At 40.5% G+C, this 27791-nt stretch overlaps 1 protein-coding gene across 1 annotated transcript in view; it reads right to left on the bottom strand.

Annotated features, from left to right (window-relative positions):
- dgkb (diacylglycerol kinase, beta) overlaps window positions 1-27791 on the bottom strand; it is a 302801-nt gene that overhangs the window by 29170 nt on the left and 245840 nt on the right. The window contains exons 23-24 of the mRNA XM_042332421.1: window positions 6578-6698; window positions 5021-5081 (exon numbers count right to left, since the gene is read on the bottom strand). Coding sequence (XP_042188355.1) covers window positions 5021-5081; window positions 6578-6698 — 182 coding nt within the window. The remainder of the gene's footprint in view (window positions 1-5020; window positions 5082-6577; window positions 6699-27791) is intronic.

Raw genomic sequence — 27791 nt, 5'->3', positions numbered from 1 at the left:
CCCACCTTGCTCGCCCCACTATCGGCGGGTGGGCCTTCCGCCACTCTGCCCCACCCTCTGAAACTACATCCTGCAATCTCTCAGCCTAGCCCCCTCCCTCGCCATTTCAAGACCCACCTCAAGACCCTCCTCTTTGACCATGCTTTTGATCTCCCTGCCTCCCCCCCTGCCCTCCCCCACCCCGACCCTCAGCTCAGGTCCGTAACTCTGTCTGTGCAGCGAAAGGCACTATACAAATGTAATTTTGTTGTTGTTGACACCAGTCTGGCTGATAGAGATGGGCTAGCAGAGTCAGTAAATGTAATACCAATCGGGGGAATTAGTCCTGAGATCCCAAATTCATAGCATATCTTTTATTGCTTAAAAACAAATCCTTGCACTTGACGAAGCACCTGTCATATCAAAACAATTCAAAGCATTCCTGTAAAGCGTAGTGACTGTGGATTTGTTGGCAGGTGCAACAGACAATTGGCCCACAGCAACATCCATCAAACAGCCATGAAATAATGGCCAATGTTATCGGCCATTGTCCTAGTCAACAGTTCTTTAGCCAGGGCAATGAAAATAAAAACCTCTTCACATGGCACTACACTGTAGTGAAGCAACTATACTGAGCAGCCTCAAGCCAAGCACATATGCTTCCTAACACTAACATAGTAATAAGTCACAGGCTGTCATCACCTTTGCAGTCTGGTTTTAATCAGTTTATTTTCTAAATTTCAATTAAGATTTCAAGTCCTAGGAAACTGCAGAAAAGAAATCGAGACAGGATCACACCCAAGAATAAGCTCTATGTAAACGGTGCATTTACTGATATTAAAAGGGGCTCATTCACAAAACTCTAAACCACCTGAAATCAGACAGTTTCATGAAAGCAGCTAAAGAAATCCTTCGGTTTTCAATGCATTGAATAACTTGATCCAATTTACCATTTTAATTCACTGAGCAATTTTGTCTTCACGTTTCTACACAACCAACCCATTTTCCCTCCTTTTTTTAAGATTGGGTAATAATCACATTATGCAGGAAAAAAAATAGGTGGCAAATGGATATGAGAATTATGAGGTTTGCCCCATCTTCCCCTCCCCGATCAAAGCTCGTTTGAGACTCCACTTTCAATCATCTTTCCCCTCCCCACACTCTTCATCCCCTACATCCCCCAAGCTCAGTTTCAACACAGCAACGTGAAGCAATTTCAGATATCGCCCTGATGTGAAAGGTACTATATAAATGTATATTGTATTCTGCCACAGCACCCTGAAGATACTACTTTAAACTACTTTTCACCAGCACGTTTCCTACATGCTTAACAGGATTCTGTGAGTCCATCACTTTTTGTGTGGAATAAATTGTCGCTGATGGTATCTGTCATACCAACACTGGAGTTAATGTCTCCTCCACATTATTGGCAGCTACAAGCCAACTACTGGATCTCTAACATTCGGCAACAAGTTTGTTTCAAAATTATCTGCCAACTCTCGTAAGGAAGTCTAAAATGAGACAGTCGCATGAGACTCATTACTGATAATGGCTTGTTCTAAAATCAGGTGAGACTCTACATATCCTACAAGTCACCACACCCGGCTATTTGAACCATACACCAATTCCCTAAACACCTAATTAAAGGGCCCCCGAATAAAGAAACGCTTAGATTTCTTGCAAGAATTATAACACAAATGATTTTGATTTGAAAATCTCTATTTTCGAGGCCTTTTTTTAAAAAAAATGATGCAATAGCAACAGCGATCAAAAGAAAAACCATACCCAAATCCTCATACATTTACTTTGCAAAATACTGAAGAAGTTACATGAATATTTTCTGCCCTCAGGCTGTTGCCAAGTTTCATCGTTTAGACTTGCGTAGAATCAACAGCACCCCAAAACTGGCCATTCAGCCCAACTAGTCTGTGCTGATATTAATGCTCCACATGAGCCTCCACCTATCCTAATGTCCTTTCCCTAGCCTAGCCCATTCACCTCTTTCCTCTTCTCCCTCATGTATGTTTTGCAATTTACTTCTTAAATACATTTGCTTAAGTCAGCAAGTTCCATCTTCTCACAACCCTCTGTTTAAAGAAATTCTTCCTAAAATCTAATTTAGATCTGTTTGTGTCTTTATACATTGGTTAATCCTGACCAAAAGGAAACTCCTGTAGGCAAGCCATTGCCAAAAGTCTGTGTGCACGAGGAGCAAATATTATGAAAATCACATTCTTCACTGAGAGGAAACAACAGTTTTAAAACAATTAGGACAAAAGGCAGAGCCTCAGAATAATGTATTCAACAAATCATGAAATCAATCGTTATCAGTATAATAATTTACAGAAGCTTTCTTATTCATTTTTCTAGTTTTGTAACTTAGTTCCTGATCTTTCAATGTTATGTAATTGTTGATTAGAGCTCTATGTTGGACACACATTAAAGAGAATCCCAGCTAAAGCAACTGCACAACAGTCTTTAACATCTTGAACTAGAATTGAGAGAAAGCTAGTGGGTCTGAATGTTCCAAAGGCAGAATATTAATGCTGTGTGGAACATTATAACCCTTGAGCTGTTGAGGCCACAGGAATGTTGTCCCAGGGAAGAAAATAGCCAAAGATAAAAACTGTGTAGAATATTAAATGGGGTGAGGGGGGTGGGTGGGGGGGGAAGAGAAATACAGCATGTAATATTAGCAGATGAGTTCTGTAGCATGGAGTCCTGTAGCTCAGTGATTAGAGCACTCGCCTCGCAAGCGAGAGACCTGGGTTAGATTGCCAGCAAGGCAAAACCTTGGGCAAANTTTTTTACTCCACACGCCTGATAATAACCTCTCAAGAAGAAAAAAACAACAATAAATTGGTCACTTCAATCCACGATTGTTTGTGGGACACTGTTGAGTGCAATTGGCTGCCGCGTTTCGCCCACAAATATAGTCAATTCACTTTACAATATATTCTGTGAAACGCTTTGATCGGTGTAGAAGACGTGAAAAGTGCTATATCAAATGCAAGGATTATTATCATTATGATATAGCTTCATAACAATATGTATTCCAATTTGCATGAAATACCCGTGTGTTGCACCATAAGCAAATGGAAGGATCATTATTTTATGATAATTATTACAGCAACCAAAAATACAACAAAAAAACAGTCATTTGCGATCACACCCCCTTTGTCCAGTGCTAACTATTGATCACTTTTGATCATGTTTTGCATGATATGGCCTCCTTTTGTGCCATACATTTCTATGGGTCTGCAGGACTGCAATTATGCTTCCATTGTGCACAAAGTACCAAACAAACTATTATATACTATAGATACCCAGCACATCTGACAAACATTCAGCAGGAACTGATTTATGTGTAGTTTGTTACTGTCTGGAACTAACAGAATTGCCTGATAGATCTTTTAGAGTTAAAGCTATAAGCTGAAATCCAATGAATTATATTTTTATTTTAAAAAATGAAAAACATATTGATGGGTTATTCTGTGCTTAACTTTAACAAATCCATGTACTTATGAGTGTAACACAGTTTTAAATTATAAATTAAATTAAATTAAAAATGTAAAATGTCATCAGTTATTTATAAGTGCACAGTGGCAAATTTGCTCCATTTAATGAATGGAGCAGAATAGCTCCCTTTGAGACAGTCACAAAAAACTCCAACATATTTTAGTAAACATTAGAAATAGAGGCTTTGCTTCAGTGTTCCACCAGAGCAGCATCTAACGTCTGCCAAGCCCTTCATAATTAAGGCATCAGTATCAAATAGCTGCCAGTCAGGCCAGCTGACAACTTTGTTTTCCAAGCCAAAATATTCTGATGGCAGAAATCCAGTAGAGAAACTCCACTGCCCCTTGCCTGAGTTGTCACTGCCCTGGAAGTCAAGAGAAACTAAATATCTAAATGCACCATGTCGATTATGAGGTATTAAAGTGCTGACATTTCTCAAGAGTCTCAGCCTTGCAACAATCCCATTAGATGCACTTTGCTGACATGATTTGTAAAGCACTATTTCAAATTCCTCTGGGATCTGGAGAAACATGGCAGTTTTGCGATATCATCTTAAAAACAGCAAAACAGAGCGCACAAAAGACAGACAAAACACTTGGAGAAAATAATTGAAAACCAGAAAAATATCCTGCCTTTTTAATTAATTTTTTTGTTGGAGGTGAATAGAAACCTTATCAAAAAGTAACCGTTTCATTAAGGTGCTCTTCGTAAACTTTTTTTGAACAATTGATGCAGATCAGTGACACAAAGCACTCTTGCAGGTCATAAATAGACAGGGTCTAATTTGTGAGATGCTGTATAATCATCCTTTAATTCAGCTTGCGAATTCGGGTGAAGTCAGCTGTGTAAAGGCAGATGGTGTGTAAGTTATGTAATTGTAGATAACCTGCACAGAAAACACATGAACTATTGTCTCTTCAACCAATCATTCACTCTATAGTCCTCAGACTGGCAAATCAGCAAAGATAGTTCGATCGAAAGCTGAGGGTTGAAGCCCCACATTGGGACTTTGAGATCATAGATCCAAAATGACACTTCATTGCAAATTACTAAGGCTGCATTGTCAGAGGTGGCATCCTTGGGATGAGACGTTAAACTGAGTTCTTATCTGCCTGTTCATGTGGATGTTAAAGATCCCATAGAACTATTTGGAAAGAGAAGGGAGTTTCTCAGTGTTCTGAGAAACAATCTCCTAGATAAAATCATTCTCCATGCAAGATCAGAGGCAATGAGTGCCTGCAGGCTATTTGTCTCCAGTAATGACAAGTCAACCTTACCATTGTCCCAATACAACATTTCCTGGTAACAGTCCAGATGATTATAGGATTCAAGTCGACCAAGTGCCCCCATAGTCACATGTTATTAGACTTTAGAAGGATAAATGGACCGTGATCGCCTCAACCTTTTTGGATACCTTCTCAAGAAATTCGATTGCGGACTTGTTCTGGGAACTGGAAACTTTCATCCACACACACTTTTCTTGGACCTGTAAAATCTGTTATCAAAAAATAAATCCACTCACTGTGCAAGGGGTCTGCATCCAAGGCTCTCCATCAATCTGCATTGGCAGGAACTTGCTGGTTCTGGAGAGCAAAGATGTAAGGTATTCACTACAACACAAGGAACTTTAAAACTCGCTGCAAAATAAATGTAACACTTTCATTGTGCATTCAGCAGAGCCAATGTACAAAGTTCATTACAGTTAAGATTAATTTGACCTGCTAAAACTGTAAAGTCATATAACTTGAAAATAAAAAAAGAAAGAATAGAGGCTCTTTACTCCGGTAGGAAATTCTTATTCTTTATTAAGATAGATACATTTGTCAGGAAATTACCTAACTTAATCATCAGCCAATTCCCATGCAGGAATAAGAGCAGTAACAGATAAGATCACAATATGAACATCTCATTTTATTTCACCTGTTCTATGGGCTGTGAGATGTGCAATTCATTAATAAGGGACCAGAAGAAGTTCATGCTAACCTCCGTTACAATGCAATTTACTTTCGGAGCAGAGATCTCATTGTTTAGCATGAACATGAGGGATGTACCTCCAGTTCTAAGTAAGAATCCCCACTTGGGTTACTAAGGAATTCAGTTAAAAATGCTGGAATATCATCCTATGCCCTCATATTATTAACCCCCAATCTATTACTTGCAAAGTCTGTCAATTTGATCAATTGACCACATAATATGATAGAACATCATTGGTTCCTTTCCCCATCGCGAGGACAGTCACATGAGCACTTCAACCCAGGCTGGATATTATTCAAAATTTCTCTCCCAAGTGGAATGGAAGGGTTGAAGAAATCACAGATTTTCTTGTTCTTTTTGTTACTTTTGATATATTATTTCAACAACATTTTGATATAGTTAATTAACTGTCAAGCAATTTGTTCGCATCTGATGATTGATACTCTTATGTCAGGAAGTGGCCTTCAAGAGGGAACTAGACAAATATCTTAAGCAGATTCAGCTACAGGAGTACAGGGAAATGGCAGATAAATGGGACTGAAAGGATTGCTCTTGTGGGAGCCGGCACAGACACGATGGGCCGAATGGTCGTGTTTTGTGCTGTAAATTTCTGCGGTTCTATAGTACTTTTAATGTTGTGTACAGAACCTGAAAGGCACATCACTGCTTGGGTCAAATACATGTAAATACACTAATTCTGGCCAATTTCTTTGTGGAAGAAATGGAAGGGAAATAAAAATCAACTCTAAATAACTCTGATTTCATTATTCCTATTCCTGTTTTCCCACATAATAAAAAGACTAAAAGTGGGAGATTAGGAGAATTCTTTTTTTTACACAGTGAATTACTAGTATGTGGAATGCCCTTGAAGAGGCAATTAGATAGATATCTAAAGAGAAATAATCTGCGCAGGTATGGGGGAAAAGGAAATAACTGGAACTGAATGGACTACTCTTTCAAAAGAGGCAGCAAAGACACAGATGGGCTGAATGGTCTTCTTCAGTGCTGTAAAATGTTTTCCAGAACAATGTTTGTTCTGGGAAAAAATAAAGTCAAATATCCTCAACGAGTGATCACATAGTGTAGGAGGTACACTGCTTTGTACCTGATGATGAGGGAAGAGCACTGAGCCAGCCGCTTTCCTGCACTCTTTAGTCCAGTGTAGATCTGTCCCATTTCCATGGCACCTTCGAGGCCAATCACTTCAAACAACTGGTCAGTGACATCTGTAAAATACATGATAAGCAACTAATCCATTTATTCACAGGAACATAAATGAAACATGGATCAAATGATTTAACATAAAAACACTGAATATTCAGACAATCATATAAGGATATAATAATAATTTGATCACTGAATCCACGACTGTTTGTGGGACATTGCTGTGTGCAATTGGCTGCCGCGTTTTGCCCAAAAATATACAGTCAATTCACTTTACAGTATATTCTGTGAAGCGCTTTGAGAGTCTCGAAAGGCATTATATCAAAAGCAAGGATTCTTATTATTAAGAGCAAATTATAGGGGTATGCTTTCAAGAGGGAACTAAATGGATATCCAAGGAAGAATAATCACAGGGCTGTGGAGGAAAGGCAGGTAAATAATAATAATAATCCTTGCATTTTGTATAGCACCTGGTCATGGCGGGAGGAGGCCCCAAAGCGTTTCACACAATTTACTGCAAAGTGGCTATGTCCTTATGAGTAAACGTGCAACCAAATTGCGCACAGCAAAGACCCACAAAGAGCCATAAAGTGAATGACCAATTTTTTATTTGAGGGATTGTTTGCCAGGGCACCGACAGAAACTCCCTTCTCTTTTCGGATAATGAAATGGGATCTTTAACTCCACCTGAACAGGCTAAAGGGACGTTGTGTAAACGTTTCATCCGAAGGAAGGCACCTTTGACAAAGTAATACACCCCCAGTGCTGCATTACAGTGTCTACTTAGGCTATGTGATGCCAAGTCCCGACATGGGACTTGAACCCACAACCTTCTGACTCAGAGGCGAGAGTGCTACCACTTGGCCAGGCTGGACTGAAAGGACTGCTCTTTAAAAGTCAGCACAGACACAATGTAGCAAAATAGCCTCCTTCTTTGTTGTAAATTTGTATGGTTCTATGGATTCTGTCCAGCTAAAACATATGCCAGATGATGTACATTCAGAGTTGCTCGGAGGTTTATAAAGTGGGTTTCCTGTTTTTTTACTTATGAAACAGGCAAGTGGCTGACCGGGAGTAACAGCTTCAAGGAATCATCAGTCAGTAGTACAGCAAAAAGTAAGGGTAAGTCTTAAACAGCCAGGGACAATGTTAATTGAAGGACAGGAAGAAATTTGCGTTGTTCCTCAAGCAGTTTCCCTTTGTGCTAAATAAGCCAAGGAAAGAGTTAAATAATGCAAATTTTTGCCCCTACGTTTCTAGGTATGTGTGGAAGAGAATCACGCTCTTGTGGGACAACAGCAACTCCGAGTCCATAAAACGGAATTCAGTTCATTACTTTGGGGCAGGCAACTGACAAAGAACAATTTGTTAATGATGAAGCTGTATAACTTTACATTCTGCCAAAAAATGTGAACTTGCAAACCAAATGTTTTCATTTCATTCAGAATCAGGGTAGAATGCTTTTGTTGTGGTCGGTGGCAGACTTTGTTACTGAGTCAGACTGCTTCATTGCATTCCAGGGAATGTTATGTAGGTGGTTGTGCAGCTTTGATCTGAAGACAGTGTTTCCAAATAACCATTTAAGAGTCAAAGCTTGTGGTCTCTTTACAATGTAAGCCAATATGTCTTGTGTTTCTAGTAAATCATGAGACAATTCCTTTGCATATCCAAGAATTTTTTTTAACAGAACCATAACTGCTTAAATAAACTCCTAAATCAAGAACAACCATTCAAATTATTATTAATGTGAGAAGAGCTTGATGATCACTTTGATCCCAACACTTGGGGTCATAGCTCGTGCTTTTTGAAAAAAATAGATTTGATTTTACAACAAAATGGAGGGTGAAAGATTCGAACAGAATTGGGAAGATAGGATTCTGCAGGATGAGAGAAAGTGCCAAAGATTGCTGTTTTTTTTTAAAAAAAGCCCCTATACGACTTATGACTGTCATCAAAACTATTTAATTCCTTCTTAGAATTTGCCGGCCCCATTTGCTGCCAAAATCGGAGAAGGTTGAGCCAAAGCCTTACTGTTATGGTTCCCTAGTGAAATATTCTGTATTACTGCCACTCCTCATCACTATTCTCTATTCTTACTCTCCTCCAATGAAGCCCAAGACAGATTCAGGATCCTTTTAATTTGATGGACACCTTCAACCTTGCACATCAATTTTTACCATCTTCAAAACTCAGCTTTTACCTCACGTTTTTCAACAAACCATAACAAGAAGCTCTCTAAACAGGTTAATGTCTCAAAGCACCTCAAAGGAAGGGGGTGGGGAAGAGGGTGGTTGGATGGCAAACAAGGGAGAAGTGGGAGATGACCGTAGGTGCAGTCAAAGAGTTAGGTGTTAAATTAGGATTTAAAGATAAAGAGGGGGGAAGTGGAGGGGTTGAAGCAGGGAGTTTCAGAAATTAGGGCCTTAGTGGCTGAAGGCACGGCCCCCGATGGTGGAGCAGCGCTATTGTGGGATGAATAGAAGGCAAGAGCCAGCTGGGTAAAGGAGCAGGCAAAGGAGTGGGGCAAATTATAATCCTTGCATTTGGTACACCACCTTTCATATCGGGAGGACGTCCCAAAGCGCTTCACAGGTATAAAGTAAAGTGACTGTGTGTTTTGTGGGTGAGTGGTGTACAAGCACATGAAGGGATTTCTATTTGAGAGTGATGATCTTGAAATGAATTATTTCGGTGACAGGTAGCCAGTGGAATCTAATGAAGATCGGGGTGATAAGCATGCAGAGTTTCACTAGAATGGAGTTTTATTCTATTTCACAGAATGGTTTTATTTATTTTGTTTAAAAAATTGAGCTGCAAACCATTTTAATTGTAAGCTCATCATCCACTTTACTTTTTATCTAAATGTCTCATTAATAGCATTTCAAATTTGATAATGGTCCATTAACCGACTATATTTATGCAATCATCTTTTAACTTGTTCCTAAAGTCTCTTTTACTTCTAGTTAAGGGCTGCACCCAAATCATTACCCTTATAACCAAATAAATCCACAGTACAGAAGGCAGCTAGCTATTTTAAGACTAATTTTTTCAGTCCCAATTACCTGCCGTTTCCCCATATCCTTGTAGTTGACTTATTTTTGGATATTTATCTAATTCTGTTTTGAAAGCTAAAAACAACACTCGCATTTATAGAGCAATCTTGCATTTGCATATCCTAATTCCTCTGTGGGCAGGTATCTTGCTCCTTCACATACTGAAGTACCTGCAGCAAAATTCTAGGATTTTTTATATTTAACAACAAATTGCACTCATATAACTGGGAGGCTGATGAACAGAACGTTGCAGAAGTCAAGCCTAAAGGTGACAAAGGCTAGACAAATGATTTGGCTGCATTGTGGGGAGATGTGTGTGTGGTAGGTGGAATGATATTGCAGAAGAGGGACAAAGTGGACTTGATTAAAGTTTGAATAAAGAAAGGTGAGGGTCGAACAAAATATTGAGATTTTTCTCCCACCACCCCCTTGACTCCCATCCCTCACAAATCCAACCCCCAGCTTGGGTGCAAAGTCTCAATTGTCCAGCACTTTGGGACACCTTTCTGATGTGAAAGGCGCTATATAAATGTAATACATTATTGTTGTTGATGTGATAAGTATGACATGTACCTCAAATTAGACCTTGATGTTCCACTTGAATGCTATATCATGCTCAGCTCTTCCAGAACAACAACAACTTGTACTTATATAATGGCCTCCATGAATTCGGGGATGGTCAAAAAGGAAAGTTTTCAGGCGGGACTTTGAAAAAGGGGAGAGAGGGGGCAAGGCAGAGGGATTGAGGGAGAGCGTTCCAGAGTTTTTGGGAGTAGTGGCTGAATGTGCATCCTCCAATGGTGGAGTGGAGGACTCGAGGGACAAGCAGGAGGCCGTTGCCTGTTCAGCGGATACACTGGGTGGTGGATTGGGGAGTGAGGAGGTCGGCGAGGTAGGGAGGTGCCAAGGAGTGAAGGGATTTGAACCCAATGTGAGGATCTTGAAGTGAATCCGTTCGGTGATGGAGAGCCAGTGGAGCCTGGCCAGAACTGGTGAGATAGGGGTGCAGAGTTTGGTCCGGATCAGTGTGTGGGCAGCAGAGTTGTGAATGAGCTGCATTTTTTGAATAGTGGAACTGGGGAGACTGGCAAGGAGTGCGTTTGAGTAATCTGGCAGGAGGTGACAAACTTATGCACGAGGTTTTCGGCTGCATTTGGGGTAAGGTACGGTCAGAGGCGGGCAATGTGGCGGAGGTGGAGGAAAGCGGTCCTGGTCAGGGAACGGATGTGGGGGGGAAGAACCAAGTGAATATAATTCTCACTCCAAACATTGACAACTAACCATTGAAATCAAAGATCCTGTGAAATATAGGACCTTTTTTCAAATCAGGAGAGATAAGTTGCTATTTTTTAAATGAATATTTTGCTCAAGATACAAGTCTGTACATACTATAGCATGAAATGAGAAACATCAAGTCATAAAACCTATTCCTGCCAAGAATCTAACTACTTCCCTATAACTTTCTTTCAACCCACTTAGTTCCTTGAAAGAAAGGCAATTGAGAAAGCCTGTCAAATCACACTGGCTGCATTATTCAAATGTTAAATTGAGGTCCCGTCTGCCTGTTCCAGTAGACGTTAAAGACCCCATGGCACTATTTGAAAAGAGCCTTCTCTTTTCAGGAGTTTTGCCTGGCCAATATTTTCCAGAAAAGAATGATCATTCACTTCATGGCTGTTCGTTAGATATTGTTGTATCTAAATTGGCTGCTACATTTTCCTACAATTACAGTTTCCAGAAACTTTGTGACACACTTTTCAATGTTCAATATTAATAGACGCGTTGATGGTGAAGGTTAGGTATCTATTTGTCCATACTGTTCTCATTTAATTTCTCATTTAATTTTGTGTAGGTCAGAATTCTTTTACATGAAAGACACTATAAAATACAAAGTGCCATGCTATCTTTTCACTCTCAATAATAACTTGCATTTATATAGCCCCCTTCATGCAGGCTAGAACTGCAGAATACTGAAATCGCATTGCTAGCCAGATATTCATTGAGTTCTTTTTAAGGAGTCAAATGAATTCAGTATTAAAAGCTGAAAATCTATTTTATCTACAGTATTGCTGTGCTGAGATTCATTTAGAACCTGCAAAAGCCATCATTAGAATCAAATGCAAACATTTTCAATTGAAAACAGCATCCACCAAAAAAGTCCAGCTACAAGTTCTTGAAATGTATTTCACCAGTAGCCAATTTTGTTCTTCACTTCTATTATATTATTCAATAGGCAAGTTTATAGAAAGAGGCAATGAACTGAGCCTGTATTCTCAAAACATTTACATAATACAGAATGTCAGAACTCCATAGTATTTCAGGCAGACATACAAAATAAATGTCAGCAGTGGAAATGAATGAACCTCTGTCTGTCTTCTGTTTGGACAGTTCCCACTCCTGGCAAACATTGACTCTCCATTATTTAAGGCAGAGAGTAAACAATATAAATTACAACATTTGCCAACCGCAGATTTGCATTCAGCATTCCCAAATTTGTCTGTTTGAAAAACAAATGGGGGGGAAGGAAACTCTATTCCAAGCAAACTTATACGTGCAGATTGCCCTAGTTTCACCCATTGGGTAAATGTGCAGCAATTAATTTCCTTAATGAGAAATCTGAATGGAAACTCCTGGTAACCGGATGTTCATCAACCTCGTAACGTTGACCTGCAAGAACTATAATCTGAGCAGCGTTCTCAGAGACTTTCTGGTTTCAGCATTAAGGAATCCCATTAGAAACAATGACACATTGTTGGTCTTGGATTCTGTGGAATTATGGAGTTTTTTTTCCATCTTAAATCAAACGTCCTGTGTCTCTCATTTTTGTAAATGTATGTATCTGGCAGAGATCATCTATAAATGAGTCTTCATACCCTAGTTTTCCACCCCCTCCCGCCCCACCCCCAGGCACTTTTTCTTTTCATTCGGGTGTAAATGCAAAGCATGAAGCTAAACTTATAACATAAACGTGGATCTTAACTTGACCCCAGACAAGCCTTCCAATGGATCTCATTCCATGTTTGCTGCAAGGAATAAAACATAGTAACCAGCCAAGAAATCCTCTGGAATATACAAGGCTCTTTCCAGAAGCAACACTATAAAACAATGTCAACCACATTACAAAGTTGTGCAGAAAGTAATGTGGGGACACAAAGATCATGCTTGTTTAAAAGGCTTCTGATTTGATTTTACTTGCACCATATGCAAGTACAGTAAACCTCACATGTCGTATCAGTTGGGATATACATTTAGTATGATTTATGCGAAGTATGAATTATGTCAAATTTGCGTAAAATATAAACTCTTGACGGGACTTGGCAAGATATACGACTTACGCAATTATACGATTGATACAAATCAAACTTATATGAGTTTTACTGTAGTTCCATGAGTTTTCTGAATTAAGTTACAATTCTTCTCCTACCCCTTTCCTTTTATAGCCATGGTGTGCATCCCCACTCAAAAGAACATGAAAATGAGCACTCACTAGTATAAAAATTCCAGTGAACATTACACACTTTGTCTTTGGCGATGCAGGATTATAATGCAAAACTTAATGGAATTTTTACCCATCCATGACTCAAAATACATCCTGCCACCCACATTCCAATTACATTGGACGTTTCTTAGTCATTAAGTGGACATGATCTAAAGTACAATTTTTGGAAATATGTTTATTTCTAAGTATTTAGAGAATGCAAACTACAAAATAATGAAGTGCATTTTTTTTACAAAACAAAGACATATTTCTGATCTCTCTCTCTAGTTTTCTGGAAAATGTGTTATTTTGTATGATGCAGTTTTCATTTTAGAGATGGGATTTGTACAGAGTTGGGTCACTTTCTGTGCCAGGAGTGGCTGGGTATGCCAATGCCAACTGCTGGTGTGTGCCATGTCATTCGTGCTTGACAGCATTCACATTCAAGGTTACCGTCTGTGATGCTATTGTTCAAAAATTTTTGTCGAGAAATAATTTACACTCAACTACCAGAAACCTATTTCTAAGACAATAATCTCACTGAGTCAAAAATCACAACAGCTACATTCTAGTCCTGGCCAACAATCCCCCAGATAAAATTGATCATTCACTTTGTGGTTATTTGTGGGACAATGCTGTGGGCAAATCATCTGACACATTCACAAACCAAATACAGTCACTACACTTTACAATGAATCCTGTGAACCACTTTGAGGGATCCTTCCTGCACAAAAGGAGCTATATCAAATGCAAAGATTATTAAAACATATGAAGCATAAGACCGGGAACTGAGGAGACAACTAAACTCATTGATCCTGATCCAACAGTTTAATAGATCTTGTAATCCAATTTCTTCCTCTTTCAACATACCCTTTAATACCTTTACAGCTCAATCTTGTTCCCTTTGAAATATCCAAATTAATTCTGCCTCTAAGGTCTTTTGAGAAAACAGTGCATTCCACTGTAGTTTATGAGTTTGTTCCACTTTTCCATTGCCAGCAGTGGTAGCCTACATGGTAGCCTCTGTTGCCCATTATGGTCTAAGCTGCTAATGTTTGTTAAAGTGTACAAAGTGATGAATCTTTGGTAATCTCTGGAAGCGTACGAATGGGAAATAAAGATCATATGATTTACATTATCAACTACAACATCCAACATCTTTGAATTCAGGTATTTTGATGGTCAACATTCTTGGGACTTCAATTCTGAGCATAAGTCAAATGTACATGACCATAAAGGGTCATGAGAAAATCTAATTCAGGTATGAATTCAAACCCAAAGTTTTCTGTCACCTGGCAATGGTAAAATTAAACAAAATCTAACTCAGGGTAGTCTGGTTAATGGGACTCAAGAGTTGCTTTGAAAGCTCTATCTAGCTCCTGTAATAGTCAATACAAAAATGTACCAAGTGGCATTGTACAAAGCCATATAGATCATGAAAACAGCATGCTCAACCCTTCTTCTGCTTTCATAGAATCAATCTCAGCTGGTACTGTAGCATGGTACTGCAACTGATATCATCAGGCTGACCTTGTCTTTACCCCCCCGCCACGCCCCTCCCAAAACAAACCAAACAGTAGTGGGAAAAGAGAACTGTATCAATGAGCATCAATAAGAACTCTATGTGGAGATTCTATGAGATCTCTATGAGAGATTCCACAAATGAGACCTTGAACATGAGAAATTTTGATGATCCAAATGTGAATTGGGCAGTTTGGTGCTCAGTGCATCCAACACTGAGGACACCTCCACATTAGCTTCACACCAGTTTACAGATGGCAATGGAATCAGGTTCTCTGAGTGGGAGTAGGCTGCAGCTGGCTGCTGAGTATCAATTCAGAAGAGCAATGCACAGTGGAGGCCAAAGTAATGACATCACAGTTCAAAAAACCTCTTCTACAATCCCCGAATCCAGCTGTCTTGGATTCAGTGGTATTTGATTTACAATTCTTTAAAACAATCTAAACTTTGGAGGCTGAGGTCCTTCTTATTCCACAGTTAAGCAGTGTGTAATCCATAAAATAATGGCTCACGTCACTCAAATAGACTGTTGTTACAGAGAAGTAAGTTGCTTGTATCAGTGTGAAATCTGGGACAAATGTGTGGCATGCAAATGTGCAAAACAAAGATGTAAGCCAGCAGGGGATGAGCACACAGACAAAGCATTGAGTAACAAATAAATCGCAGCTCTGTTCATCTGTATGCTATCAAATGATCAGAGGTGAAATTTGCTTTCGGATGATATTAATCAAATAAAATGGGTCGGATGTGGGCCCTCAGTGGGGTGATGCTGCTTTGAATAGTGAAGAAAATTGGGTTGTAACTTTCACTTCACAGCTTTTCATTGTTGATTTGCAGTAAAATAAACCTAAAAACATGCCTTGCTAATCATCTGTTAGACACAGAGTCAGTTTCAAATCTGATCCCACCATTAATTTGTACAACGCATTTTTTCAAAAGAAATCAGCATTTTAACGTCTTATCTTGTGGAATATTCAGGAGTGGAAATGTACAAAAGAAGCCATTCTTGTGGCAAGGTGTGAATGGGGTATGCTCCAGAGATATCCACACAGTGAGCTGGTGATCACAGGCAATGATAGATTAGATGTGAGGGTAGAAGTATAGGAGATGCAGTCAATGTAGCCTAAATGCAAGGTTTGCAGTGTGGACCTAAAAATTGCAGTTGGGAATAAAGGGAAACATTGACTGTGCTCAAAGATTCATCGACCGTGTTATAAGCAAGATACTAAAAATCATCACTAACATAATTTCCTGTGCACTGATTACAAACGTTATATGTGTGATGTACCACAGATATTTCTCACGTATGTGCAGCATACAACCCAAAATTTGTCTTTTTTTTTGTAGGGGAAGCAGGCTAGTCCCATCCCCCTACCTACCCGCCCGTACCCTCCGTTCCTCTGGCTCCGGTCTGCTCCACATCCCCCGCCCCAACCGCCCTACCATCGATGCCCGGGCCTTCAGCCTCTCAGCCCCGAGGCTCTGGAACTCAATCCCCCAGTGCCTTCGCCGCCTCCTCCCTTTTCTCCTTGAAGGCCGGTCTCAAGACCTTTCTCTTTGACCGTGCCTTCAGCTCCCCTCTCGACTCTCTACCTCCTCCTCGCTCCCTCCCTTCCCTCCCCTCACCCTGACCATTTCCCCCCTGCTTGGGTCCTGACCCAACTGTACAGCGCCTTGGAACGTCCTCCCGACGTGAAAGGCGCTCAATAAATGGAATCTTGTTGTTGTTGTTGGTTAGAACACTCGCCTCGCAAGCGAGAGACCTGGGTTTGATTCCCGGCAAGGCCAAACACTGGGCAAGTTTCCTTACTCCAAATGCTTCTGTTTACCTAGCAGTAAGTAGGACCCCGGTTATTAGTCGATTGGCGGATCGCTTTTCCGGGGGTAATAATTCCTTCAAAAATATATATATTTGGTCATTAAATCCACGACTGTTTGTGGGACACTGCTGTGTGCAATTGGCTGCCGCGTTTTACCCAGAAACAGTAGTCAATTCACTTTATTGTATATTCTGTGAAACGCTTTAAGATGTCTCGAAGACGTGATTATACACTATATCAAACACAACGATTATTAGTCAGGGCCAAAAATTGGGTGGACCACATTTTCTGTGAGCTCAAATCCAATATAACCAGGGTAGTGCACTGTTATGAAAGGGCTATAATGGGGCTGCCGCATATGTGTTATATGGCAAGGGAAGGAGTTGATTCACGAAGGGAATTTACTATTGTAAATAAAACATCAGGTTAGTTCACCAGCTATTAAAAGCTGTAACAGACTGGTGGGTTTCATAGTAAGAGGCACAGAATACAAAAGAAGGAAAGTATTGTAAAATTGTACAAGACCCACAAGTTGGAGCATTGTGTTTGATCTTGGGACCTCATCACAAGAAAGATATATGGGAAGAGAAAGAGCGCAGCGTAGATTTACAGATAAAGTACAAGACCAGGGTTGTGGACCAGTGCTGAACTTGAGAGATAGATTTGGGATGGATTCTCTGTAGCTTAGAAAGCCAAGAGAAGATTCAACTGAGATGTTCAACATTTTGTTGACTTTTCTTCATCATACACTGATCAATTACTCGGGAACATAACTTTAAAATGAAGGCAAAAGGTTAGGATTCATGAGAAAATATTTTCTTTCTTCCTGAGAATAATATGATTTTGGAATGCATTGCCCCTATTTCCTCTCCCTGATGCCATATATGTGATATTGCTTAAGAGAATGGAGACCCTTTAGTGTCCTGGCTAACAATCCCCCCCCAAATTTTTAAAAATAATGTTGGTTATTAATTTCATAGCCATTTGCGGGACATTGCTGTGCATTTCATCTACAAAATAGTCACTGCACTTCACAGTACATCTTCTGAAGTGCTTTGCAACATCTTCCCCATGAGAAAGTTGCTACCAAATATAATGTTTTGAGATGTCTCAATGAGTTAAGGCCCTATATCAAATGCAAGGATAGTTACTTTATAAATGCTGGAAATCTAAAGTAAAAACAGAGTGTTGGAAATGAACAATTGGTTGATCAGAGAATGATGGATAGGGACTTGTGCACATCTCCAAAGAACACATCCAGAGTGAAAAGCGAAGAAACATCAAAGTACTTCTGATATGGACTCAGTGAGCTCTATTCTATTACTTACAGAAACATAGAATTTACAGCAAAAATATGGGCATTCGGCTTATAGAGTCTTTGCCGATGCAGGCATGTCTTTTGGAGCTAACTAATCTATTTCCAATTCCCATCTTTACCCCCATAATCTTTCATATTCTCCTATTCTAGATATTACATTGTGCTTAATAGTATGCTGCTGTGAAATGCTTTGAGACATTGACATGCGGATCGATTGGCCGATCACATTTCCGCGGCTAGTAATCCCTTCCAAAAAAATAATAATTTGGTCATTCAATCCATAACTGTTTGTGGGACACTGCTGTCACATTCGCCAACAAAATATACAGTCAATTCACTTTACAGTAATATTCTGTGAAGAGCTTTGAGACTTCTCAAAGGTGTGATAAGGCACTATATCAAATGCAAGGATTATTATATTATGATAAGAGGCTATATTAAATGCAAGGATTTCTTTTAATGTATCTAAACATTGTTATAGGCTCAGCCTCTACAGTTCCTTATGGCAAAGCATTGTGTTCTAACAAATCTCAATGTGAAAATATTTCTGTGCTCCGAGATGCTACCCTGTAAGAAGGGCAACATAAGCTGTTGTTTCTTCAAACTTGGCCCTTTTTTTCAGTAATGATCCTTGTCTTATGCTTTTAAGTTACCAACCAATGTAAAGCATTGTCAACTCTAAAAACCTTTCAGAATTTTGAAACCTCCCATTTTACTATCAAAAGTGAATGTGGGTCCATTGCATGCAGAGACAGGAGAAATTATAATGGGGAATAAAGAAATGACAGAGTCATTAAACAATAATTTTGCTTCTTTCTTCACATTAGAGGACACTGAAAACTTACCGAAAATAGAGGAGAAACTGGAGGCTAATGTTAGTGAGGAACTTAAAGAAATGAACATAAGCAATAGTACTAGAGAAATTGATAGGATTAAAAACCGAAAAATCCCCTGGACCTGATGGCTGCATCCTAGGATTTTAAAAGACGTGGCTACAAAGATAGTGGATGCTTTTTTTTAATCTTCCAAAATTCCCTGGATTCTGGAATAGTTCCCAGTGATTTGAAGGTCACAAACATAAGGCCGATATTTAAGAAGGTTGGGAGACAAAAAATGGGGAACTGTAGACCAGTTAGTCTGATATCGGTGGTAGGGAAAATTCTAGAGTTCTTAATTAGGGTACTTAGAAAATCATAACATGATTAGGCAGCGTCAACATGGCTTTACGAAAAGGAAATCATGTTTAACAAATCTTATAGAGATTTTTAAGGATGCAACTAGCAGGTTAGATAGGGGGGAAGCAGTGGATGTGGTGTATTTGGATTTCCAGAAGGCATTCGACAAGGTGTCACTTAAAAGGCTGTTGCATAAGATTAGAGCCCATGGAATTAAAGGTAATATATTAGCATGAATTGGAGAGTGGCTAACAGGAAGAAAACAGAGAGTAGGGATAAACGGGTCCTTCTCAGATTGGCAGGATGGGATAGTGGAGTGCCACAAGGATCAGTGCTTGGGCCTCAATTATTTACAGTCTATATCAATGATTTAGATGAGGAAATAGAACTTAACATATTTAAATTCGCAGACAATATGAAGATAGGTGAGAGAGTAAGCTGTGAGGATGACACACAAAGAATGCAAAGAGAAATAGACAGGCTAGGAGAGTGGGCAAGAAGATGGAGTATAATGTGGAGAAGTGTGAAGTTATTCACCTGGGTAGTAAAAATAGAAAAGCGGATTATTTTCTAGAGGGGAAGAAACTAGGTAGTGTTAGTGTTCAGAAGGATTTGGGTGTCTTTGTGCACCAATCACACAAAGTTAGTATGCAGGTACAGCAAGCAACTGTATTGGCATTTATTGTGAAAGGGTTAGAGTACAAGTGTAGGGAAGTTTTGCTGTAGTTCTATAAGGCCTTGGTGAGACCGCACCTAGAATATTATGTGCAGTTTTTTCCTTATTTAAGAAAGGACATACTCACCTTAGAGAGGGTGCAGAGTAATCCTTGCATTTAATATAGTGCTTTTCACGTCTTCGAGACATCTCAAAACGTTTCACAGAATATACTGTAAAGTGAATTGACTGTGTATTTGTGACCGAGACGTGTCAGCCAATTGCGCACAGCAGTGTTCCACAAACACCCGTTGATTAAGTGACCAAATTTTTTTTTTAATGATTATATCCCCAGAAAAGAGGGGATTATTAGGTCTACTCTTAACATTCTCCATTCTGGTGGAAAGAAATCCAATTGTTGAAACTTATCCTCGTAACCATAAACCCTTGTTCTCTTTGTTCTTATGAATCGTAGCTGAATTTTAGGAGTTTAAAACTCCCCTATTGTCTGGGATTTGGCAACTCCACACAATAGGGAAGCACAGGCAGGTTGGAAGATTCCGGAGAAACAATGCCATATGTTAAACATATTGGTTTTACCAAGGAAGTCTGACTTCCCCACAGTCTCCTGGCAATGCTCCACTGTAGACTTGGTGAGTGCTTGTGCATACTTCTGTTTGGAATGAACTGAGCCCAGCTGGCTTGTATACCTGCATTTATGAATAGGAGGAATGAAAATAAAGCAATGATGCTAATCAGATAAGACTAGGGTATCTTCCGATATCCTGAAATTCCACTGTCCTGAACTATAAATCTTATGCTGAGTTCAGATCCTCCATTTCTTCCCCACTCCACACACAAGTGCACGTACACACATGTATTTCCACAGGCTTGAATTCCATCAAACAGTCAACACTTCTCCCCCACATAGAAAGATCAGTTTCCCCCCCACACAAGAAAAATGTGAAAATTGATTTTGCAGACATTCCACAACAATGGTCTGTCGTCCCAGGTAAACGATAAATATCTGGTACAGAAATATTTGCTTCTTTACAATCTTCCTGAGTTTTTAAGGGTGGAGAGAGGGATGTATCTAAGTCCTCAGACAATAATTATCCCTTTATCTTGTCTCAAAATTATCAAGGGAACCTAAAAAATTAAAATGAAATCTGATGTTGCAAACTTCCGCATGCTTTCTACTGAGTACCCTTGAGCCTATGTTGGGAAAGTGCAATTGGTTTCCTCTGATTATTTTCTATGTGAATGAGCTAGCAGTGTGTGGGAATGTGTACACAGCACCCAGCATCTCCTGCCCTTTTCTATAAACTCAACCGCTTCACACGTCTCTTTGCATTAGTGCAGTCTGAAAACAAGGCCCAGTCTCATGAATGAACGCTGATGTCAGCAATTTGTGAATGGCACGCAGAGGGGGCTGACCTGTTACACTCATTGCTAATGGTGGGATGGCAATCACTAGGGAGACACCCAGCCCATTTCCTCTTTAAGTTTGGAAAGCATTGCGCAGGCCTGCAGCAGTGCAGAAATCACTTAGAGGTATTAAAGGACTAAAGAGCTGCTTTTGGCCTGCACAGACATACTTATTAGAGAGACAGCATTGTTTTTGTTAGCCTCTATAGGCTGGATCTACATAATGCGTTCTTTCACATTTTCTTCTGCTTTTTGTAATATGCATTTAGTCAAATAAAATCCCAGTTGCACACGGCAGAGAACAGCTGAAAGCTCCATACCCTTTAACTCTCATTCATACCATTTCACTGGAAGTTAATTTGTATTTAATTTTTTTCCTCGCCTCCCCAAAGGCATTTTGACTCAATTTTCCTTCCTCATCTCCTGGGGTAATGTTTAATGTGTGCTGATCGCTCTCCAGTACCTTATCCAAGTGGCCATTATTCATGTGTGAGCTTAGACAATGATAGCCGAGAGGCTATTTCGCTGCAGACAGCACCACAGTCAAACCTAACTGTCTTTGCAAGACACCCTCACCTTCCAGCAGAGTTCACCAGATAAAGGAAGCATGAACCTAGTTGATTTTCTCAACTGTGACTGCTGCCCCAACTGAACTCAGTTCACTCAACATTGACTGTGATTGAACCAGTGACATTCCTCGCCTGTAAAACTCGATTACCTATTGGCTAAACTCATGGAGTTTCTAAAACTGAATTATTAAAGAAAAGCTAATTCACAAGATTGCTTTGCATAAAAAAATATTTTTGGTCAGTTGAGTGTCTGACACATGTGGAATCCCATCACCATGTTTAAGAATATCCAAGCCAAGCTGCGATTTCCATGCATCCCACCTACACATGGAAATCCCAGAGATAGATTGATAGAATGGTATGCACATTCTCTCTCTGGAGAGACGCATCCTGTTTACCTAATTCCAAAAAGTATTACAACAAAATTACATTTGTATAGTGCCTTTCACGTCAGGAGGACGTCCCAAGGCGCTGGACAGACAGAGTTTCGGGTCTGAGCTGAGGGTCAGGGTGGGGGGAGGGCAGGGGGGGACGCCGGGATTTCAAAAGCACAGTCAAAGAGGAGGGTCTTGAGGTGAGTCTTGAAGGTGGCGAAGGAGGGGCCGAGATGGAGGGACTGCAGGATGAGGTTCCAGAGGGTGGGTGCAGAGTAGCGGAAGGCCAATCTGCCGATAGTGGGGCGAGAAAGGAGGGGGACCTGAAGCAGGCCGGAGCCCACTGAGCGGAGCGAGTGAACAGGATGGTAGGGGGTTAAGAGGTCGGAGAGGTAGGGGGGAGCAAGACCATGGAGGGCTTTGAAGGTGAGGACCAGGATCTTGAACTGTATCCTCTATGTGATGGGAAGCCAGTGGAGTTGAGCAAGGATGGAGGTGATAGGGTCACGGAGCCTAGTGCAGAGAGGACACGGGCTGCAGAATTCTGGATGATCCGCAGCCTCTGGAGGGAGGAGTTGGGGAGGCCAACAAGCAATGAGTTTGTATAGTCGAGCCTCGATGTAATGAAGGAGTGTATGAGGGTTTCAGCGACCTGCAGTGTGAGACAGTGCCGGATCCGGGCGATGTTGTGGAGGTGGGGAAGGCAGAACAGGTCATGGAGTGAAGGTGTGGTAGAAAGGATAGTTGAGGGTCGAACAAGACCCCAAGCTTCCGGACTGGCTTAGCAAGGTGGAGTGTGCAACCATGGATGGTGATGCTCTCAGCGCCTGAGGTGTGGAGGCGCTGATGGGAGCCAATCAGGAGAGCCTCGGTCTTTTTGATGTTCAACTGAAGAAAGTTAGCTCTCATCCAGGACTGATGCCTGACAGACATTCTGTCAGCACAGCAGTGGTCTTGGAGTCAAAGATGCAGGCAGAGAGGTACAGTTGGGTGTCATCTGCATACTTGTGGAAGTTGATCCCATGTCTACAGATGATGTCACCAAAGGGGAGCATATAGATGTTGAAGAGGAGGGGACCAAGTACAGAGCCCTGAGGAACGTCGCACAAGATGGTCCGGGGGCTAGAGGAGAAGCCATTTGAGGAGATGAAGTGCAGGCAGTGTGAGAGGTACTAGGCGCAGGTTGGCAAGAACCAAGGCTTAGGAATTCCAGAGTGTGTTTTGGGGCACTGCTGAAGTCTAACTAGCTAAAACTGAATATCTCGCCATTTATATTGCTGTATGGCAAGCTTTTATGCTGCTTGTCCAGCTAGGAACACCCTACCCATTATGGCTTTGGCTCTGCTTACAGGAGATGAGTGGGATGACTCCCTGCTACAGTGACTAGTCTGCCCTTCTAGGTGCTGATGAGCCAATCCTGTGCTGTCATCAGCATTGCATTGGAATACTACGGACCTGCCTGGCTCAGGATCCGGACAATCGAGACTGGCTCAATTCCGACATTTCGTTGCCAGGCATGTCACTTTATAGAATCAGAAAATCATATTATTATCCATTCAGCTTCAAGGAGACCCCGCTTACCTTCCGCCAAGGAGGATAGTCACTAGTTGGATGTTTGATATCTGACAAGCACGGGTTTGAGCCCTTACTAGATGGATGGTAGGTACAAGGAACTCCCTGTGAGCTTGCCGGTGTGCAACATATCTCAGCATGAAATGGGTGAGAGCATAGCCATCATCTTCCTGTCTGCATCCATTGCTTTGAGTAAAGAAGGTTCTTCAGCCCATCGAATCTTATCCCAGCCTACTATACCCCTCACAGTATCAAGTTGTTTTTAAATAAGTCCAGTGTCCGGGCTTCAACCACCCTTCCTGGCAACCTTTCCAGTCATTGTTTACCCTCTGTGTAAAGAAACACTTTCCAGTATCTATGCTGCAATTGCTCTTTGTAACTCTAAACCTATGTTCTCTTGTTCTATCATCTTGGTGCATACAAAAATATTGTTCTGGGTTTGCTTTTTCAATCCCATTTAGAATTTTATACACTGCTATGTGGTCCCCTCTAAGTTGGTTGTATGGTTTATATGCAAAGGGCAAACCTGTTATCAAGCATCACACTAGAGACGAGTTTGTTTTCATTGCAGGTGCTCTGTGGACCTGTAAATACCCGACATGTAATCCGCATCTAACGTGGGCCAATTGGCTAAAGAAATGACTTTGACGTTCAGGTTGTCAGGCAACTACCATCCTGTAGCTCAGTGGTTGAGCACTCGCTTTGCAAGCGAGAGACCTGAGTTCAATTCCAGGCAGAGGGCGAAACCTTGGGCAAGTTTCCTTACTCCACACGCCTAATAATAATCCCTCCAAAACCAAAAAACAATAATAAATTGGTCATTTTCAATCCACGACTGTTTGTGGGACATTGCTGTGCGCAATTGGCTGCCGCGTTCGCCCACAAAATATACAGTCAATTCACTTTACAGTGTCTTCTGTGAAGCGCTTTGGGACGTCCTCCTGACGTGAAAAGCGCTATATCAAATGCAAGGATTATTATTATTATTATCCCTTCCTGCATGTTACGTATTAATGTCATTCCTGCATGCTGCACACCATGAAGGAAGGGATTAATGCAAGAATTATTATTATTATTTTATTATTATCATTATTATCATCATCAGTGGAGTCTCTTGCTCCAGCACAATAGCTTTATCGGTGACCTGACGATCTAGAGTCAGACTTTTTTTGTGCTCTTTTAATGGTGGATCCAATTAAATGCACTATAACAAGAACAACAACCTGCACTTATATAGCATTTCAGAGTGCTTAACAGTAGTGGAACCTAACTCCAAGCCGGGGAGGGGGCGAGGTGACCGTAAGCACGGTCGAAAAGGAAGATTTTCAGGCAGGACTTGATAAAGGGGAAAGAGAAGGCAAGGCAGAGGGATTGAGGGAGAGTGTTCTAAAGTTTTGGGGAATAGTGGTTGAAAGTGCGACCTCCAATGGTGGGGTGGAGGGTGTGAGTGACAAGCAGGAGGCCGGTGCCAATCGAGCGGAACCGGTGGTGGATTGGGGAGTGAGGAGGTCAGAGACGTAGGAAGGTACCAGGGAGTGAATGGACTGGAACATGAGTGTGAGGATCTTGAAGTAGATCCATTCGGTGATGGGGAGCCAATGGAGCCTGGCTAACTCTAACAAGGATTTGGGATTAAATATTTGTGAAGCGATTGTAATGATTTATAGGAAAATAGCTTTGACGTGCAGGATGCATACCTAGACCCTACAAAAGGCATACTGTCAATTATTTGCTACACAGCCTTACAACTCCTTAGTCCCCAAATCCTGCCTTTGGCGTTAGTGGTTAAAGGATTTTTTGCCCTCACTAAATGGTTACATTATTTATTCAGGGTAAACTGGCAATCCATCAATGGCTCCTGGCTGATCTTCCACCAGAGGCTCAGATCATTTCTTGAATACAAATGCACTTGAGCAAATTTCAAGACAGATCATACCTATTATGATAATCATTTTAAAATGACCATGCTTAGCACTATTTACTTACATGGTAAATTAACCTTTGATTTTTGTGCTTATGTTTAAATTTTTTTAAAAAGGTGTCCATGAATCCTAGAAAATAAAGTCTATTTGTTTCTGTATACTGTTCTTTGAAGATGCTTATATTCAAGATCTGTACCACAGCTCTAGCAGAGATTTGCATCAGTGAGATGCCAGCTATTTTTATCCATTACATGAAATAGAATAATACAGGCCTGGAGGAATAGTTGAATTCTTACATAAAGCCCTCTTTAAAAATGCTTTTTCACTGTTAATAATAATAATCCTTGCATTTGATATAGCACCTTATCACATCTTCAAGATATCTCAAACTGCTACGCAGAATATACTGTAAATTGATGGAAGATTTTATGGGCAAAACGCTGCAGCCAATTCCGACAGCAGTGTCCAACAAACAGTTGTGGATTGAGTGACCAAATTATTATTATTTTTGTTAGGTGATTATTAACTCTGGAAAGTGATCTGCCAATCAACTAACAACTGTGTTTCTACTTACTGCAAGGTAATTGTGTGGAGCAAAAAAACTTGCCTAAGGTTTCGCCCTTACTGGGAATCAAACTCAGGTCCTCTCGCTTGCAGGATGAATGCACTAACCACTACATTGACAGGACTCCCTAACTAAATAGATAATTTTCTTCTGAATACAATGCAGTCTATTTCAACCTCAATTTGTGGACAGACATTTCACATTCTAACAACCTACTGAGTAAAATTTTTAAAAAAATCTATTGCAATGCAAAAAAACCTTTAGCAGTTTTGGTTGGATTCAACTGATCTAAATCTTCTACTGTATTCTAAGACCATCTTCGAATGTTGTTTCTCATTGGTACTGTCCAACGTACAGTAAAGTACTTTGCATTCAAGTTATGCGGCAGAGCCATGTATTCCTTTAGTTTCTCCTAGGGTTCGGAGACTGACTCTTGGAGGTCAAGCCATTGTCATTGTGGTTCCAAGTTTTCCTGTTTGTAATGAATGTCTTGTTTTATTACTGCAGCTGCTCCCACTGGAACACTAACTCAAATGTCTGCATTCAACACTCCTCTGGCCATTGGCCAGAACTCAAGCAGCGCATGCATACTGCCCACATTGTATTTATTTTGTACATTGCTAAACGTGCTGGGGGAATATGCATAGGGTAAATGCATGATAACTGGGGCTCAGTTTGCATGGAGATGGTAAATTCTAATTCACTCAGAATCAGCTGCAGATCTGAATGAAAGAGCTTGGGTGTAAAGGGATGTTGTCGTCATGGATTTCTGGCTTACAAGAGAAGCTTTTTTAGCCTCTGAACATGGCACGCTTGATAATGTTCAAAGTCGCCTCTATTGTGAAAGTTGCAGCAGATGTGGATTCCCTTTTCCATCTTTGATTGTCTGAAATGTCTGCATATAGCAATGGGACAATGCCCTTTTCAAACGGACCAGAGTAACTTTGAGACTCAATACAAATTTAATTAAACTTTGGCCCTTTATTTTTAACCCATTTGAAATGAGATTTGGAGAGGGGAAGAGGCAATTTGTGCCAATTCTGGGTAATCCTCTGCAGAATTGGTATAGACCACCTAGATACCGGCCACCTGCCCAATATTTCCAACAGTAAATGATAAATGTGGAGACATTAATGCCATCTTTTTACTATTCGTATTACTCTCAGAGCCGATGGGAAAATCAGCACAAAGTTACTCTGCGATCTGATACAAGGTAATTTTGAAATTTCGAACACGATTCCTCAATAAAGAAACTAGAGGTACATCACACTTTACTCTGATGAGATCTGCTTTCAGAGCAGTGTTCCCATCAGATAATGTAACATTCTTCTGGTTAATGGAAGGAGTTTCCACTTGCACTGTCTAGACCAGTGATGGCCAATCTTTTTGGTTGGCCAACAAAATAATTTTCTTGATTGAATATTTATTGATTTATGGCATAAACAATTACAATCAAAGGTGTAGATTGTCTGGCACTCATCGAGATGATTGCAACACTTGATGGTGACACAGCCAGTGGCATCTCTGAGATTAGGGAAGCACCAGTAGCATCATACTGTGCCTTTGACTGTAGCTTGGCACTGCAATCAAAGACATTATTAGCAAAATGAGACTATTTGAGATTTTTTTAAAGAATGGACTGAACAGTAACAACTCTCAAAATGTCTCAAAGTGATTCATAGGAATTAAAGTAATGTGAAGCGGC

This window comes from Callorhinchus milii, unplaced genomic scaffold, assembly GCF_018977255.1.
Source record: "Callorhinchus milii isolate IMCB2004 unplaced genomic scaffold, IMCB_Cmil_1.0 Scaffold2, whole genome shotgun sequence".
NCBI classification, from domain to species: domain Eukaryota; kingdom Metazoa; phylum Chordata; class Chondrichthyes; order Chimaeriformes; family Callorhinchidae; genus Callorhinchus; species Callorhinchus milii.
Note: the sequence above shows the minus strand (reverse complement) of the source record. Positions and strands in the feature narration are given on the sequence as shown.